The 19115-nt window shown below is 36.0% G+C and overlaps 2 protein-coding genes and 1 long non-coding RNA gene across 6 annotated transcripts in view; 1 reads left to right on the top strand and 2 right to left on the bottom strand.

The window, feature by feature from the left end:
• Positions 1-19115, bottom strand: part of LOC309665923 — a 265959-nt gene that overhangs the window by 19260 nt on the left and 227584 nt on the right. The window lies entirely within an intron of this gene.
• Positions 1-19115, bottom strand: part of MACC1 (MET transcriptional regulator MACC1) — a 332598-nt gene that overhangs the window by 229326 nt on the left and 84157 nt on the right.
• Positions 1-19115, top strand: part of ITGB8 (integrin subunit beta 8) — a 123450-nt gene that overhangs the window by 49396 nt on the left and 54939 nt on the right. For 3 of the 4 annotated variants that reach the window (XM_082472695.1, XM_082472698.1, XM_082472696.1), the window contains exons 2-3: positions 6388-6473; positions 12454-12625. In XM_082472695.1, the coding sequence (XP_082328821.1) occupies positions 6388-6473; positions 12454-12625 (258 nt within the window). The remainder of the gene's footprint in view (positions 1-6387; positions 6474-12453; positions 12626-19115) is intronic. The other variant, XM_082472697.1, reaches the window with a different exon arrangement.

Genomic DNA, 19115 nt, shown 5'->3' with positions numbered 1-19115 from the left:
ATTATTCATCCCACATTAATTGAGTGTGTACCATGTGCTAGGCTCAGACACTGAGGAAAGGAAGAAAATATATGTAAGCACCTGTTTTCTAGGAACTGACAGTCTAGTAGTCTTACTTTTCCAAAGAATAGCAAAACATGAAAAAACACAATCTCTTTAGGGTGGATGATCTGTTTCATATAAAGTAATGTTATGCTTAACATTTCTAAAAAAGCAGTTATATTAATTCTGCTCAAGTCTTTCTCTTATTAATTTTTTTCATTTTTTCATTGAGATATAGTTGACATACAATATTGTAAGTTACTGGTATACAACACAGTGATTTACAATTTTTAAAGGTTATATTCCTTTTATAGTTATTGTAAAATATTGGTATATTCCCTGTGTTGTACAATATATCTTTCTAGCTTTTTTTTTTATACATAATAGTTTGTAACTCTTAATCCTCTACCTATATCTTGCCCCTCACCCCTTCTCTCTCCCCACTGGTAACTAATAGCTTGTTCTCTATATCTGTGAGTCTGTTTCCTTTTTGTTATATTCACTAGTTTGTTTTATTTTATATATTCCACATATAAGTGATATCATACAGTATTTGTCTTTCTCTGACTTATTTCACTTAGTATAATACCCTCCAAGTCCATCCATGTTGTTGCAAATGGCAAAATTTCATTCTTTTTCATGGATGAGTAATATTCCATTGTGTGTGTGTGTGTGTGTGTGTGTGTGTGTGTGTGTGTGTGTATACTACATCTTCTACATCCATTCATCTGTTGACGGACACTTATGTTCCTTCCATATCTTGGCAACTGTAAATAATGCTGCTATGAACATCTCATTAATTTATCTTTTGAATCTCAGATGAAAAACTGTCTGAGGCATTGTGTTCATCGGCTAGTAAGAGGGCCCTTAAAAACAGTGGCTTAAGTAAAATTGGGGTGAATTTTCCTCCTAATGTCAGAAACAGTTCTAAGAGACCACCCAGAAAGGGGGCAGCAACTCCACAGTGATGAGCGGCCTGGGCTTCTTTACTTTTGCCACCTTTACTATTGGCTTCCATGAAAAAGGTTACCTCAAGTATGAAGATTGCTGCTGCTGTTTGAGACATCACATCCATGTTCCATGCAGGAAGAAGCAGGACAAGCATAAGACAAAAGGGGCCTTCCAGCTGAATCAGCCCTCTTTTTGAAGAACTTTGACAGAAGTCCCATTCAGCAATTTCTGCCTCCTCATCCCAGTCATCAGAACTAGTCATATGACCATGTAAGTGAGGCTGGAAAGTGTGATGTTCCAGTTCTTCTCAATGCCATCTTCAGCAAAACTAGGATACTCTTAGTAAAGAACAGGCAGGCAAATAGCAATCTCTGCCTGCTACTCTAATTATTTATCACTCTCTGGGGTACATCATTTTAGTAGATGTTGCTGGCACCCCATCTGGAATCCTTTTATAGGCTGGCACACCATCCCCAGCTACTGTGAATTCTGGCTGTTAATGGCTCACAAACGCCACCTTCTCAGAATTGGCTTCCACCAAAGCAAACTACATGGCTCAAAGATATCTGGGACTTTAACCTACCCTGCCCCCCACCCTATGCCCTCCAGGCTACCTGCAGCCAATGACTGACTGGTATGAGGGTATAAATGTTAGACCACCCTTGCCTCAAGGTGGGACAACTCCATGGTGTCAATTGGGTATGACTTCTGGGTTGGATCAGGCTGAGATCAGACTTGGACTGCACCAACATCTTTGCTGAGCACCTTGTCCTGACCTTCTCATCTCACTTCCCTTCTCAAAAATCACTTGCCAAGAATCTCTCTCAGGTTCTTCCTCTGAGGATCTAAGACAATTGGTTTTTCTTAGAATCCCCTCACCCGTTTTCCTGAGCCACTATATAAGAATTGAACATTATCATACCACCACCTTTTCCTCCAAATACATCTTTAGACTATCAAACCTAATCACTGGAAATACTAACAGGGAGACAAGAAAGAAAGGAAGCCAAGCTGTTTTTCACTAAACATAAATGTAGGTGTATGTTTCTTCAAGTGCAAGTAGAGGCAAAATTATTTAGACAAAATGGTTTTCCCCATAAAGGTACTCATTTTCATTTACATGGGCCGAATGCTTATTTGCTACAAGTTCAAAAGAAATTAAGCAGTATGTTAGAGGTAGAGGAGAAAAAATTGCCAATCTAGGCTGGATGCCACTGCTGGAGAATAGTATTTTCTGAATTATAGTTTAGTAACAAACTACAAATATTAAAGTGAGTTTTTTCAACTAATTCTATATGAGCATACTTGAAATATGCATTTGTTGCATACAAATTATTTTAGTAGTTGAAGTTTTGCCACATATGTATTATTATAATTATTTTAATTATGTCTGCTTCTTTGTCTATTTCAAAAGTAAAATTATGTTTCATGTATTCTGAATGCTAATTAAAAGAGGAAATGAAGAACACATAAATGAACAATTCAATTTTGTATTATTTATGTGAACTCCAAGGAAAAAACTAGAAGAAAAAAGAGAAATACCAATAGTTGTATTATTTACTTGCTCTCCCTGTTCTGAGATACTGCCTCAGGCACTAACTTCCTTGTAATACATTTCTAAGCTCTTCCAAGCTTCCCTACTCAGATCCATCTTTTCCAAAGAGCTTCCCACGCTTCCACCTTTTCTCCCTTGCCCCTTTACTTAATCCCTATTGAAATTTAACTGTGACTTTGGTTCTGTTTCCTGTGCCTGATTTTCAAAGAAGGAGCCCTAAACCACCTCCTCCCTCCCTATATTTTTGTAGGGGCCTTTACGAAACAGTTCCTCAGTCAAAACTTGGAATAACTAGATAATTACAAGTGATTAAAACACGAATCTATTTCTTTGTTTTAACTTTTATATCAAATGATAACACATTAAGTGTCATGTACACAAGAACTTTCAGTAATCAGGTAATGTATTTTGAAGATACCTGTAACATTTACATGACTATGATATACACCTAGAACAAGGAAACCCTGAAGTTATACTCCAAACTTTATTCTACATGTGCTCAATTTGCCTGGTTTTGACTGTTATCAAAGTAGAATACATATCCATTATAACAGTGTTTATTTTGTTGGTTTTTTTTAAAGGAAGCAGTTTTATATAATTATCCAAGTTTAATTTAATTTGTATAGTAAATGCAATTAGGAAGAGGATGCTGTCTGGAAAAAATGCATTTCTGCATTTTTTACAAATCATTCTGTCTAGGAGTAACAGGAGGATCTAGAATGATTGATTCTAAATACCACGGACGATAATCTTCATCAGTTTTCAGTTCATTCTTCCAGATAACTATGGACATCCTTTAAATATTGTTGAAATTTTGTGGTGTAGACTTTAGACCAGAAAAACATTAGAAATGTTTCCTAGAACTTTCACTTGATCTGATCACGTGACTTATGGAAAGATCCCAAGCTAAATGTTGAAATTTCTACTGTCTTTAGGTTATTTTTTTCCTGGTCCATTTTCTTCTTCCTTTCACTTCTGTAGATTAAACATCCTCAAAATAATATTAATAAACATATCATCTAAACAGGATCATTTTTCCTGTAGTTAAATAGACTCTGAGAAATGTCAGCCTTGGAACCTGGGAAGTATTAACAGAACCAAAGTCTCTGTGTCCCTTGGTCATCATCCTTAGGTGTCTGAAGTTTGAGAACAGAGGTTGGCACTAGAACTTTTAAAAGAAAACAGAAAGCAAAATTCAGAGAGAACAGGGCTTCCCTGGTGGCGCAGTGGTTAAGAATCTGCCTTGCAATGCAGGGGACACGGGTTCGAGCCCTGGTCGGGGAAGTTCCCACATGCCGCGGAGCAACTAAGCCCGTGCACCACAACTACTGAGCCTGCGCTCTAGAGCCCACGTGACACAACTACTGAGCCCGCGTGCCACAACTACTGAAGCCCATGTGCTTAGAGCCCGTGCTCCGCAGCAAGAGAAACAGCTGCAATAAGAAGCCCGCGCACTGCAACAAAGAGTAGCCCCCGCTCGGCGCAACTAAAGAAAGGCCACGCGCAGCAACGAAGACCCAACACAGCTGAAAATTAATTAATTAATTATTTAATTATTTAAAAAAGATTCAGAGAGAACAGATGTTTGCTTATAAATTCATTATTTACTACATGTGGTATAGAAGTAGGAGCCTGACTTGAACTTGAACCAGGTTAACTTAAGACAGAGTCAGACAACCATTAGAAACAAAGCCCAAAGTAACAGAATCTGCAGCTTCCCTTCTAGGAGGCAGTCTTAACTGCCAGAGCAAAAGTCCTACCTATTCAGTGTAAGGCTTGGTCAGCTCTGATCTGAAATAGACTTAATTCCATCTTCCAGCTGGGTCAAGCTTAAGAGTTGGTAAAGGTCAAGTTAGGTCTGCAAATGTGCTTGACTTCTAGACCTAAACTGATTTGCTTTCTGAGAACAAAACTAAAAAGGTCACTCCTCTTCTGAATACTTTAGGAATAAGCAGGTTTTACAGTTTTGGAGGATAAGTCAGAAGGAAGATTTTTAGGTTATGGAGTCTTCATAGTTGGTGACCACACTGTAGTAAAGAGAGCCCAAACATGAGTTATTTTTTTAGTCCTTGGAATTCTAGGCCAGTGATGAAAATTCTAGGCCAGTGCAGTGCATCTAGATCAGGGAAGATGTTTTGGATAGTGTATTTTAAAAGCTGATGTAAAGCCAAGGACAAAGATGAAGGGGACAGAAGAGAAGGATAATAGAACAATGAGATGTTAGGGAAAAATGCTTTTAGCTTAACTCATTGGTGTCTGGGGAAATACAGGGAAGAGTGCTCACTACCACCCCAGTTATTTCAGTTTTCAAAATACCTTTTGGTCTAGAATTGCACATACTTCCCAATATCCCAATGCACCTCTCTGCTATGTTTACTCCTCTGTATTCCTCTCTCTCTCTTCACTGCCAACGCCCATCCCATGCCACTTCCAGGTCAGAACCGTTTTAACCCTGTCTTCAAGAATGTTGGGACAAGTTGAGAGAGAAGAAAAAGAGAAACCAATTAGATGGGGATAGCTAGAGATTTTGTAGACTCTATCCCCTTTCAAACTTCGATATGCATGTGTGACTGGGCACAGACACAGTCTTCTTTCATGCCTATTACATTTTTTAAAAAGAGATGAACCCAAATGAGAATAAACAAAATGAGAGGGCAAAGAGACATACTAGGTTATCACTGCCTCTGGGGAGCCGTCCATAAACATGCCCTCTTCTCTGACCCCTGCCCTTCCCTCTAAGTAGAGTGAGAAGATCCTCACCATATTCCCATAGTGCATTGGTGATATTTTGTTATGCTTATCACCCTGTATTTTATTGTTTGCTTATACAGTTTTCGCCTCACCTGGACTGTGAACTACTTAAAGCCAGGATGTCTATGTTATTTACTGTGTGCGTGTAAGTGAGACGGGTGGAATGCTGTGATTTCCCAGGTCCTTGGGACATTTCATTGTAAAGGATGGAGTACGGGAAGCATGTGATTGTTCCACTAAAACCTCATGATAAAATAAATTATGACTCACTCTTTATTATATTTTATGTGTTTAAGTCTGTAATATGAGCCTCTTTTTAATGATCTAAGTAGATAGTGGCTAGAAGGATAAAGGTAAATAGTATCCAGGCACAACTATGTTATTAACACATAATAGACAAGTGTGGGTAGCTATGGAAAAGTGAATTGGTCATAATCTTAAAGTGGTCCAGTCAGAGAAATTAAATTAGGTTAACTAAAACAACTCATTCATTTTAACCACTTTACTTCTAAAATACTGAATCAATGCCATTTTGTCTGGTTCTGATATCCTTCATGCCAAAATAATCAATATTAATGCAGTCAGAATTACCAAGTGAACTACTGTGTATGTCCATCAAGAATGTTTCTCAGAAACTTCATTCACTATGACTTAATATGGATTTACATGTTGAGATTGAGGTCTGTATATGATTATTTTTACAGAAAAATTCTAGATCCAAAAACACCTCATTGGTTCAGATAATATGAACTACAGTGAAACTTTAGCACACTAAAAAATTTGGAGGATCCTCTGCCATTGCAACAGAATTTCAAACCAAACCCCAAAACCTAATTAAAATCATATTTTTATCACCTTCTTTTCCCTAATTTTATAAAACCAGATGATAGCTATGCAGAAAATACGGTACATATTAATTGCAGTGATCAGGTTAACAATTCCCAAAGAAATTATATATTTTTTGATGTCATGTACTTAAAACTATGGGTCAGCTTATTTCAGTTTTCAAAATACATTTTGGTCTAGAATTGCACATACTTCCCAATATCAGAGTAAACCGTAATGCCTCATTTTATCCTCCATTACAGAAGACAATAGATGTGCATCTTCGAATGCAGTGTCCTGCACCAAGTGCCTTGCGCTGGGTCCGGAATGTGGATGGTGTGCTCAAGAGGTGTGCCTTTTTCTTTCTTTCCTTTTTTGCTCTTTTCTCTTTTCCTTAAAGTTGACCTTCTTTCTAGCATGATTTCACTGACCTAATATTCTGTGCCTTGAAGATGCATCAGGAAAAAGAAAGATACTGCTGAGCATCAGGAAAATTTTCTTTGGTTTCATGCTTGGAAACAGCATATCTGGCTCAATATAAGTATAACCTTTTTATTAGGAAAATTATGGTAATTTTGAAATGAAGTGCAAACCATTTTATGTTTTCCATCTGTTCTATAGAGAGAATTGGCAAACACGGATAGTAACTTTTGATAGGTCAGTAGGCTTTGTGTGAAATTCTTGCTGCAGCTTGGGGCATTAGGTTATATATCCAAGTTGGATCGTTGTCTTGTGCTTGCTTATTAAAGAAAAGCAAGCTAATTTATTGTTCCATCTCATTTGTTTTTATTTGAAATACTTGGAGATAAGTGATTTGCTCCATTTCATAACACTGTACATCAGTTCACTGGCTACTTATGCAAAATGGGATGCTTTTCTTTGACATGTGACCCTATTCATGCAATATTGTGTACATTAAATTCTGTTACATGGAGAATAACCAGAAAATGTTTATTCTTCAAAATTTGTGTCTTTATAGTCAAATAAAGAGAAACATATCCCAATAACGAACTTTTTAGTAAAACGATTATAATGTGTTCCTTCCTTCTTGGCTCTAAACTTGTATTGAGTTTTTCCTTCCTTGGTAATCTTCAATCAAAACTACCTCATATAATAAGTTTCAATGAGGAAGCCAACTGCTAATTTGGGGTTTCTTTTATGAGATTGCCTAGGTAACTTTATGATTATTTATGTAGTTCCTGAGAATTGAAACAAACAGACCTTTAATGGCCTTTTGCTTGACATGAAGAAAAATCTCTAGCTTTTGCAGGCTCTGATTTAGCTGAAAAAACTGTACCTACCATTATCTTTCCAATCTCTCCTGTTATTACTTGCCCTTTTATACACCCCCAAGAGCAAACAGAAATATGAAAAGTAGCAAAGGATGATGGACATTACTTTCTTCTATGCAACAAGTCAGGAAAAAGGCAGGGGAGGGGATCATGAAAGAGTAGCCACGTCTTCTGAAAGTAAGCAGCCCTCCTACTGACAGCCCAGAGGCTTCCTGGATGTACTCTGGGCTTTATCGGTCAGAAAATCAGATGTCGCTCAAAACTAGGCAGTGCTTTGCCAGAACCCATAGAGCCAGGCAATGTCATAGAGAGGACAATTCCAGAGTTTCCAGGACCAATCTCATTCCCTCCTATAATCCAAATGACCAGACAGAATTCACTCTTTTCTCTGAGCCTCCCTTTCCTCATCTCTATAACCTTGAGTTTGAAGTTTACTTCCAGTTTTTCCTCGTCAGGTATGTTTTACATTTGTTGATATGTTGATATTTCCTGACCCTCACCCAACACTCCGTTTTAGATCTTTACTGCATGACCAAGGAAGATCATTAGAGTTGTGAAGATTGTGCCAACTTAACTTCAGCTCCTGAGAACTTTAGTGACTATAGTTTAGAGGAATTTTCAAAAGATGGTTCAGAAACCCAGTTACCAGCTAAATGCAGCATGCCAGCCATATAGAATGTCAGTTTCCAGAGAGCACCCTTCTCCACCCCACACCTCTACTGGCATGAAAAGTCTGGAGAGTCACAGTTATGGGAGTAGCAATGTCAGTCCTGCCGCGGAGGAGGGATTTTGTGTATTCAGAGGAATGGGTGGTCCAATGGAAGGAGGTAAGCCAAGGAGGAAATGTAGGGTGGCTTCCAGAGGTGTCTGCTGTTGGTCCAGTCCTCAGAAGGGGATCTCAGAAAACATCCAGAAATGACTTGGCTGTTCATATCCCGAAATATTCTTCTATGTGGTGCCAGGGTAGTCGAATTTATGTGTTGACAAAGCAGGCTCTGAAATGAGATCAACTTGGATTCAAATCCCAGTGCCATCAATTTCCAACTATGTAAACTTGGCCGTGTTTACCTACCCACTCTGAACCTCAGTTTTCCCTAGCTCTGAAATGGAAATAATAACTGTAACTATGATACACTGTTGTGAAGTTTAAATGAAACTGTATGTGGGAGGCATTTGGCACACAGGCATTGCTTAAGTTACTATAAGAACTATGGTGAGACTCTAGAGCAATTCATTCAGACTTAGGAAACTAAGAAAATTGCCTGTGTTAAGAATACAACGTCAGGGGAAGCAACCCATGTTAGGACTCAGTCACTGGCCATATCATTAACAGAAGGAGCTGTCCACTCCCTACATGCTGACCTGACACCACTGAAAGGAAAAATGCAATGGTTAATTTTGAAAGATTGCCCACCATTTAGTCACATATGCAACTGATGGTTTTATTTCTCAGCCAGCAAGAGTACAGGGACAAGAAAGAAAGATGCATTTTTTTCTCTGTTCATGATTAGAAAAGATAAACATGAACAACTTAAGCCTGGTTTGTATAATTCTCAAAGCTGGTCAAAAGTAAAAGTTCACTAGAAAATTTACACAGAGTATAATCAATTTGTCTGCATTCTTGTGTAGCATGTCAATCTGCCATTCTATATATTTTGACTTCTCTTTCTCTCCATGCTACGTAAAAGGAACTGGAAAATATTTAGGATAGACAAAATTGTATCAATATTACCTAGTTCAATGCCTCATATTCCTTTTAACATATGTGAAAGACTTGACATAACATATGTGAAAAAAAAAGATGACTTAACATATGTGAAAGTTTTGAAGACTTCTCTTCCTCTTCTGCCTGATATGTCAGATACAGGTTGTAATTACATAGCCAGAAGTTTACAGGGCAGCCTTGGAGCATAATTAAACTAAAATATAATACAAAGGGCATTCACTGTCAAAAAGGAAGATGATAGAATTCTTTCATTTCTGTGCAGATTGCCATGCCTGGAGGTTAGAAAGACTCAGAAATGAGTAGGAGAAAAACCTCTTCCTATTTATATCTCCAGATTATTACATTAAATGGATGAAAGTAACAACTGATGAGAAGCCAACCAGGGTAACTTTCTAACCTGGGCTTTTCATTCTCAGATGGGTTTTAGACAGCTGGAGTATAAGTTTGCTTGAGTATTTCTTGTAGAAAAAAGTAAAATATAAGAATTAGAAGACATTAAAATGACACAAAACACCAAAAGTTAAAAGGGTGTGGTTTCAAATTCTTTTCTTTTATACAGAGTGGAAAGTAGGCCACAGTGGGTAGGGGCAGCATTCCATTCTTTATTTTGATGCCACGATCTTTTCTTCCCTTTTCAAACCTAATTGTCAAATTGGCAATGTTTTTCTAACTTAGTTTTTACAGTAGAGTAAAAACAGCCATGCTGATTCAGACACTGCAAAACAAATGATATTTTTTTGCCTATTTCAGCAAAATGATTTGACATTTAAAGGTCAAATGGCATAGCTTGATGTATAGTTGCACTGAATTAACCACTCTCCCCTCTTTTTCATTCTGTATATACAAATCACAAAATTTCCGGCTGCAAAGAAAAATCAGAGTTATTTGTACTTTATTTCCTTTCCTGATTTGAAGGCTTGCAGTTTTTACTTAAGTTAATTAAATTAAAACGCATGTGGCCCTTGGTCTGTGGCCTTCATGGGAGGCATGAATGAGCATACATGTACCAAGCCTTATGCGCCCTCAGTATTCCCCAGGCTCTGGGACACCTGAGATCCCCCGTCCAGCCCCTTATATCTAGCAGTATATGCCACCTTTCTCTGAGGAGCTCCAAGTTGTTTAAAAACTAAATCTCACATTCAGAACCTCTAAGTTTTAACAACAGATAGGATAAACTTGGAAATGAGAAATTAAGGCTTTAAACATTTTAAACTTCAGGCTAAAATCTAGGTGTATGGTCAATAGCAAGGCAAATGGAATTCTTCTATTCCCATGAAGTCATTCACCAATGACACCTGGAGATCTTGACTGAAAAGAACATATTCTCTTTTGTCTTTTTTTAAAACAAACTTATTTATTTATTTATTTATTTATTTTGGGCCGCGTTGGGTCTTTGTTGCTGCGTGTGGGCTTTTCTCTAGCTGCGGCGAGCGGGGGCTACTCTTTGTTAGGGTGCGCTGGCTTCTCATTGCGGTGACTTCTCTTGTTGCGGAGCACGGGCTCTAGGCGCACGGGCTTCAGTAGTTGTGGCACGTGGGCTCAGTAGTTGTGGCATGTGGGCTCTAGAGTGCAGGCTCAGTAGTCGTGGCACACGGGCTTAGTTGCTCCACAGCATGTGGGGTCTTCCCCGACCAGGGCTCGAATCCGTGTTCTCTGCATTGGCAGGAGGATTCTCAACCACCGTGCCACCAGGGAAGCCCTCTCTTTTGTCTTTTAATTATATTTATATTACAACTGTGCACCACACTCTAATTCAGGATCAGTACTGTAAAGGGTCACATAGTAAAATTTTTTGTACCACATACTATGTCTGCTGTACATTCTTCTTCTCCTTTTTTATTGTTTTACAGCATTTAAAAAATGTAACAAGTATTTTTTAGCACTCAAGCCATACAAAAACAAGCCATGAGCTGTGTTTGTCCCACTGTCTCTAGTTTTCCAACCCTTTTTCTAAACTGAGAGAAGAATTAAATTAAAATCTTTGTATGAATATTTTTATATTGCCTACCACCATCCCATCTAATTCCTCACCAGTGCCAAGGATCTCCTTATCCATAATTAGTGATCTCATATTCAAGTAATATTAAACTTGAATATAATCTCTTTTCTCCATAACCCTATGACATTCTGTGCTTCCCCTAAATTTAATGCCTATGATAACTGCATTTACTTGCTTAATGGCTGAATTCACTGATGGTCTGTTGACTCTGATAACAGGGACTCTATCTGTCGTGTTCCAGTCTGTATCCTCAGCACCTAACAAACTACTGTCCCTGAGTATGTATTCAGTCAACATTCTTTGATTGAATGAGTAACTGATCAGAAACCCAATTCTTTGAATCGGTTGAACTAGACGAGGAATGACTGAATGCCAGATCAAAATAGCCACATCCAGGAAGATCACTAAGCAAATATCCAGGCAATATGTGAGCAAATATCCCAAATAATTCAGGCCAACACTATATATAATAAACTATATTTCTATACTTTTCAATACATTTCCTGTTCTTAGGAAAAAACCTAAATGGTTACATTCAAAAATAAAAACATCAAATCTTTCTCAGTCAAGATAAATTATATTTTAAGCTTGCTCCATTAATTCCAAGTTTACTGGATGGCTATTGGATTACCATCAACTAACCAGTGCTGAATGGTAATGGAAGTTCAAGATTCTGTTCAAAATCAGGAGAATTTGAGCTGCACTTTTATATCTCCCAGCCTCATTATAAGCATCTTCCTTGGTTTACTGAATTACAGGCTGTTACGTGTATAAGAAGTCGGAGAATTTTTAGTCTAAGAAATATAGATTTCCAATTCATTCTTTTATGAATTTTCAGTACCTAATGAGGCATATGATTTCTAAGGACTTGCTCTGACATTCCAAACATAATAGTATATAGTAAACATACCAGTTGGGTTCTTTGAGAACTGAAGCTTACATGTGGAACCACACTGAATGGTCTATTTTGGCGAAATTTTCTTTTGGAGCAGTATTTCCAAAGTAAAATATTTAGGAAGAATTAAGTTGGTATAATTTTACAGTGATCAGTTAACAGTATTTAAAGTACTTAGTTTAAATCTCCTTTTTAATATTCATTTTCTTCTTTCAAAATAAGATTTAGAAATTAAAGCTTTATTTAAGACAAATTTGCCAGTATTCTTATTGGAAACATTCAGCTCTTCTTAATAGTTGTATAATTTGTACAATATCGGAAGATGGCTTCTTTGCAGTGTTTGTTATGTGGTTTTCTTTGGTTATAACTGAGATGATATGCACTAAAAACATCAGTGATTTTCCTTCTTTTAAACAGGATTTCATTTCAGGTGGATCAAAGAATGAACGTTGTGATATTGTTTCCAATTTAATAAACAAAGGCTGCTCAATTGATTTGATAGAATACCCATCTGTGCATGTAACACCAAGTGAAAATGAAATCAATACCCAGGTGACACCAGGAGAAGTGCTGATTCAGCTACGTCAAGGTATGGTTATTTTCAAATAAATCGATGATTCTTAATTTGAAATTATATCTAGCTTTATTTGCTCATATTTAACATTTTATGGCAGGCAGTATTGCTGCAGTAGAAATAAGAGTGGGCTCAGAATCAAGAAATCAGAATTCTAGTCTTTCTTATGACTATAGCTAGCTGTGTGGCCTCGGACACTCTCTGCAAACCTGACCACACTATATTATAATTATGTGTTTCCAAACTTGATCACATTGTACTATAATTGTGTTCCTATGCCACTGCCAGCTCTGGAAGAAAGAGAACATGTTTTATTCCACTCTGTTTCTCCAATGCCTAACAGAGTGCTGGCATGTAGTAAGCACTCCATAAGTGTTTGCTGAATTTGTTAGTTGATTAATTAGTAAGAGATGTGAATTAAGCTAAGTCTTAGAGCCTTTGTGATAAGCTTTTAAACAGAAAACTATAATTCATAATTATCATAATTAACTTGAGATGCTTTGGCCCCTGAGAGTAACATACACTTTTCCTCCAATACTTCTCTTATACTTATCCTTCCACACCAGTGTATTGCACACGTAGCAGGCCACTGGAAATTATTCATTTTCTCCAGTGCCAGAGAATCCCAATGAACTAACTACATATGGCAAGATAAGTTCAGGTACAAAGATATGCATCACTCAACTAGATACATTTAGTTTTAAGTGGTATGCAATTGCCTTCAAGCCATCATTATTTCATTTTGGGTGGTCTTGTCCTGTCATTAAACTTTTGAATATCCATTATTGACATATGACTTCCCAATTCCAAAGCTGAGCTATTTTTCCCAGACTCTTGGATTACCAAAATAACGAAATCCATTTCTTTCTTGGCCTTAGGCATATTCCCAGCTTCCAATTAAAACTGTGCACTTCACCATATCCAACAATTATACAGCCCAGTATGGACATAAATGAGTGACAGCTGGAAAGGGATACACAAAAATTAAAGTAACTAGGTTGGTAAGATTATGACACTTGCCACCTTCTATTGCTGCCATAGCAAAATACCATACACTAAGTGGCTTAAACAACAGAAATTTATTTTCTCAAAGTTCTAGGAGCTAGGAAATCTAAGATCAAGGTGCTGGCAGATTTGGTTTCTGGAGAGGGAGAGAGAATGACAGACAGACAGAAAAGGAGCTCTCTGTTGTCTCTACATATAAGGGCACTGAATCCACCATGAGGACCCCACCCTCAGGACCTCATCTATATTTAGTCATCTCCCAAAGGCTCCATCTCCAAACACCATCCCATTGTGAGTTAGGGCTTCAACATAGAAATTTGGCTGGGGGGTGGGGGGCAGGGAGGGGACAAAATTCAATCCATAATCCTTGATATATAAAATAATGTTTTCAAAGACCATGAAATATTTTTAGAAATTAATTACATTTTATACAAGAAAACTGAACTCCAAAAAGTGAAACTTTTTATAGGCCAACATCTCTGAACACTGCGCAATAAAATTTAAAATCAATACAAGAGGATAAACAAATATTAAATAATAGAGAAACAAAGAAAAGCTTTTCCTAAATAAATTCTATCTCCAAGAATAAATCAAAACTCTAATAGACTATTTAATAATAACAATAATAACAACACACATCATAACATAATGGGATGTGTTCAAAGTTGCTCTCAGGATAATTCAAAACTTTAAATGCTTTTATTATTAAAGAAGAATGAAGCATCCAGATAAAGGTATAGGAACAACAAAAACAAAATAACCATAAGGAAAACAAGAGGAAGAAATTCATAAGTTAAGAAAAAAAACAAAATGAAATGCAAAATAGAAATAAAAAAGTAAAATGAACATATAAATCCAAAATCTGGTTATTTGTAAAGCCCAATGAAATTGACAAATTGTTGGCAAAGCTAATTAAGAAAAAAGGACAAAAAGCAAATGACCTGATTATACAGACCATAACCAGAGAAACAAATATTGGGTAAAAAAAAACTTTAAGAAAATATTAAAAATGGTTAAATGTATTAAATGTGGTAATATATATAAATTGTGATAATAAAGATAATTGTCTAGGAAAACATACATGACTAAAATTGACTCAAGAAGAGGGAAACCCCTAAGAAACCTAATAAAGATATAAGAAGTTAAGAAAATTATAAAAGAAACTCCCCTTAAAAACATTAGGTCTGGGGGCTTCCCTGGTGGCGCAGTGGTTGAGAATCTGCCTGCCAATGCAGGGGACACGGGCTCGAGCCCTGGTCTGGGAGGATCACACATGCCGCGGAGCAACTAGGCCCGTGAGCCACAACTACTGAGCCTGCGCGTCTGGAGCCTGTGCTCCGCAACAAGAAAAAGGCCGCGATAGTGAGAGAGGCCCGCGCACCGCGATGAAGAGTGGCCCCCACTTGCCGCAACTAGAGAAAGCCCTCGCAGAGAAATGAAGACCCAACACAGCCAAAAATAAATAAATAAATAAAAATTAAAAAAAAAAAAAAATTAGGTCTAGATGTTTTCATGGGAAGAAATGATTTCATGTTCCCCTAAACATTTAAGGAACACATTATCCCTATGCTACATAAACTCTTCCATGGTTTTAGAGAAGGCATAGAAGCTACTCAATTTTTACAAGCTTATAACTCTAGTATCAAATCCCTAATAACATTTTAAGAAATCAAATTAAACTGCATGTGATAATAAAAGCAATGTCACCATACAAGTAGATTTAACCTAGGGTAGTTGATTGTCTTAAAATTAATGTATTTTTATCATCTTAGTTTGCCAAAAGAAGAAAAATATATATTGTTATCTCAATAGATGCCCAAAATCATACAATAAAAATTTAGTATTCATTCCTGCCCAAACCAAAATTGAAGACTACTTCTTTAATATGTATTAAAATCCTTTTGAAAGTTTTACATAAAAGCAATCAGACAAGAAAACCGAATACGAGTTATCAACATTTTGAAAAGATAAAGCAAAATTATCATTATATGTCTACCTGGAAATCCAGGCAAATCAACGAAAACTAACTATTAAAATTAAAAATAAAAGGCCATGGCAGGAAATTTTTTAAATATTCAAAAATCAATGAATTTCCTATATAGTATTAAATATAACTTAAAAAGGGATCATTTCAAAGCAGCAACCTAAAATGTAAACTGCTTAGTGATTAACTTTCTAAAAAATATGTAGTCTATTGTGCTACGTAAAACACAGTATGAATAGATGCAGAAGAATTTTATGTTCCTGAATAGGAAAACAATATTATAAAAATAACAGTTTTCTATAAATATATTCTAGTAATGTAACAAAATCTAAGTGAATCAATAAATGTAAGACAGTCCCAATCAAATTTAAATGCAGTTTGTTTAAACAAATCTTCAGTGATACTCATTATACATGTATCTATCTATATCTATCTATCTATCTCTCCATATATATAACAACATATATATTTAGGATACATTCCTAGGAATAGATTTACTAGGTCATGTATATTACCAGATTATTCACAAGAAAAATTCATGTCCAGTTAGGCTTTCAAGAGTCAACCTCGCCCATTCTCATTCTTTTTAATCTCTTCAATTTGTTAAGTGTAACTAGTCCATTAGCTGTTTTCTTTTGTCTCTTTCCTATTACTAGAAAGCTTGAACATTTTTCTTAAGCTTATCAACTATCTTTATCTCTCCATTTTGTGTGTGATTTGCCCCTCCATACAAATTTGCTTATTTTTCTCATTGAATATTAATTTTCAACAGCTAACAGATGAGGCTTATCATATATTATTTACCTCTAAAAAATATGACTAATAGCCTTTAAAAATGTCTTGCTCTTTTTTAAATACTTGAGATTTGAAAATTACAAGGAGCATTTTTTTATACTGGTATGTTACTTTTAAATTTATACACTTAAATGAATTTAGTCTGTTCTCTTCTGTAGACATAATGGTGGCTGAATCCTCCTGAGACTATAAATTAACAGTTCAAAAGTTGGGAAGTTATTTCAGTGCTGTAGATAAGCAATGGCAGTAATGGTAACAAGGCAGGAGAAAAATGGCCAGACTTGAGAGATAATCCGGAGGTTTCATCCCCAGGAATTGGTGATTGATGAGTATGGGAACACCTGGGCTCTGGCTCGAGCATCTAGGTGAGGTGGAAAGGCTGCTCTTTGTGGAGGGGGTGAGTCTGAGTTCAAACAGACATCTTGAGTTAACGTAGTAACTTATCCTTTAGAGGCTGGAGTTCTGAGGAGAGATAGGGTTGGAGATAGAGAAGCTGGAGATGTCAACATGAGGTAGTAAGTGAAGGTAGTATGAATGAGATCATGGGAGTACGAGAATCAAAAGACAAATGCTTAATGTCTATGTCAATCATTACAGGGTTTGATTTTAGTCAATTCCCCAATCCTCATGAATTTCTGTGTGAAAATAGTGTAACTGTCTAATGTGTATGTTATCTTTCCAATATAGCTATGACAGAACTATATTTTTATAATCTGCATATATAGCAAATAATTATTAAAATAGATTTAATAAGATCATCTAAAAGTGCATCGTGGCATCAAAGACATGCCAGCTTTGGCATATAATATATAAAGCTGTATTTTACCAACTCCAGATATATAGGAACCTCATTCCTTACAATGTAAAAGTCCTTTGCACCCTAACACATATATAAGAGTTGAGGGTCTGGTATAATGAATACCTAAGTGTAAAATACATTTATTCCCTAATTTTAATTTTGATTTATTAGATTTATTTATAGATAATCACTTTATTCTTACCTGATGAAAATTCATGACCTTCAATGTAGCATTTATTAAGGATTTTTTAAAGTTTTTATTTTTAAAAATACAAATATTTCTATTACATCATATACTAAGTCTTTAAAGGAATGTTAAGGCTATATAAAATATGTATATAATTGAATATTTTAAATGAGATTTTAAAAAGATATTTTCTTTTACTTTTCACTTCTTAAACTATACTTTTTAAAATTTTTACCTATCAATTTTATGGCAAAATAATAACAGAAATAGGCTACTAATCCTAGTTTATGTCCCCTAAGAACAGTGAAATGAAATGAAATCTTTAGGAAGATAGGTGAGAGAAGATAATTCTTGATTTCTGTTTCAGAAGTAATATAATGTATATGACAAGGATTAGTATAATTTGTACTTCACTAATTGAAGAAAAGGTTTCAAACTTGATTCATTTTAATACTGTAAAGAAAAAAAGTTCTTTAGTGTAGCTTAATTTAAAATGTAAGATTTTTCAGGTATTCTTCTTGAATTCAAAACTTTTTTCAAAAAACCTAAAAATATATAGTCATGCATTTTTCCTCCACAGCACCTGGCACATATCCCCCATTTTATCCCACACAGAAATCCAGAAATGTGCTGGAGTCTGTACCCTTGCTGTTTCAAACTAGTCTTATTCTTGGGCCTTCTCCTTCCCCTGCTCAAGGATAATGAATAGAAATTGGCAGCTCTTTCTTCCTGCTACAGTTCTCCATATTTTCTTACGGTTTTTCAGTTTCATCTTATGCAGAATATTTCTTAGTTATCTTTTCTTAATATCCAGTCATGTTTGTTGTAGCCAGCTCTTCAGAGATGCTCACGCCATTATTTGAGTGATTTAAAACTCATTCGAACAACTTTAGTTTTTTGGTCTATTCAAACCAATATTGGCAATAGCTCTAAGTAGGTCTCAACTTTCCTCCAAGTCCTCTTTCTTATTCTATGTCAGACTCTTTTCTTGCCTTTAAAGTTAATCAAAGGAATAGGGTTTGAGCCTTTAGAATCTCAAATTATGAGAATGAAGCTTTCCTGGAGATAATGTAAGTGGTGGCATAAATATTTTGGGGCCAGATGATACTCTTTTCCTCTTATAGAGAGAAACTATTTAAGATCTCCCTAAACTATGGGAAAGAAGTTATAAATATTAGCTTCTTACTGTGGTATATATATGGGCCTTTTGAAATGCTGTATCAAAATATTCTTCATATATAGTTTAAAGAACATTTATGAGTGGCTATGCATGTACCAAACCCAGAGGCTTCAGAGATGAATAAACAGTTCTTATCCTAATGTTGTTCTATCTAATGTTAGAATAGTTCTATCTAATGTTGGATAGAACAGTTCTATCTAACATCTGTTCTAACATTAGAACAGATCTAATGTTAGAATCTAGTAATACTAATGGTAATAATTACTAATGTCTATATATTTACTGTGTACCAAATACTGTGGTAAATATTTTATGTGGATCACTGCACTTAGTAGCTCTTACCCACTAAAAGAATCCACCCCCACATAGCTCCTCTCTCAGAGTAGCATTTAAGACATTGCTGCTGGAATTTATATCACAGTGGTGATGGCCGCAGATATTGTCTTATTTTTAGATGTGTTTCTTTCTCATTTGATATATTCAAAACCTCTTTAATGTCATCTTCCCTTTGAGCCCAGTGTTGGTGGCACCCCAGTAGGAACTGAATGGCGATTT

The sequence above is a fragment of the Balaenoptera physalus genome (assembly GCF_965194825.1).
Source record: "Balaenoptera physalus genome assembly, chromosome: 8".
NCBI classification, from domain to species: Eukaryota; Metazoa; Chordata; class Mammalia; order Artiodactyla; family Balaenopteridae; genus Balaenoptera; species Balaenoptera physalus.
Note: the sequence above shows the minus strand (reverse complement) of the source record. Positions and strands in the feature narration are given on the sequence as shown.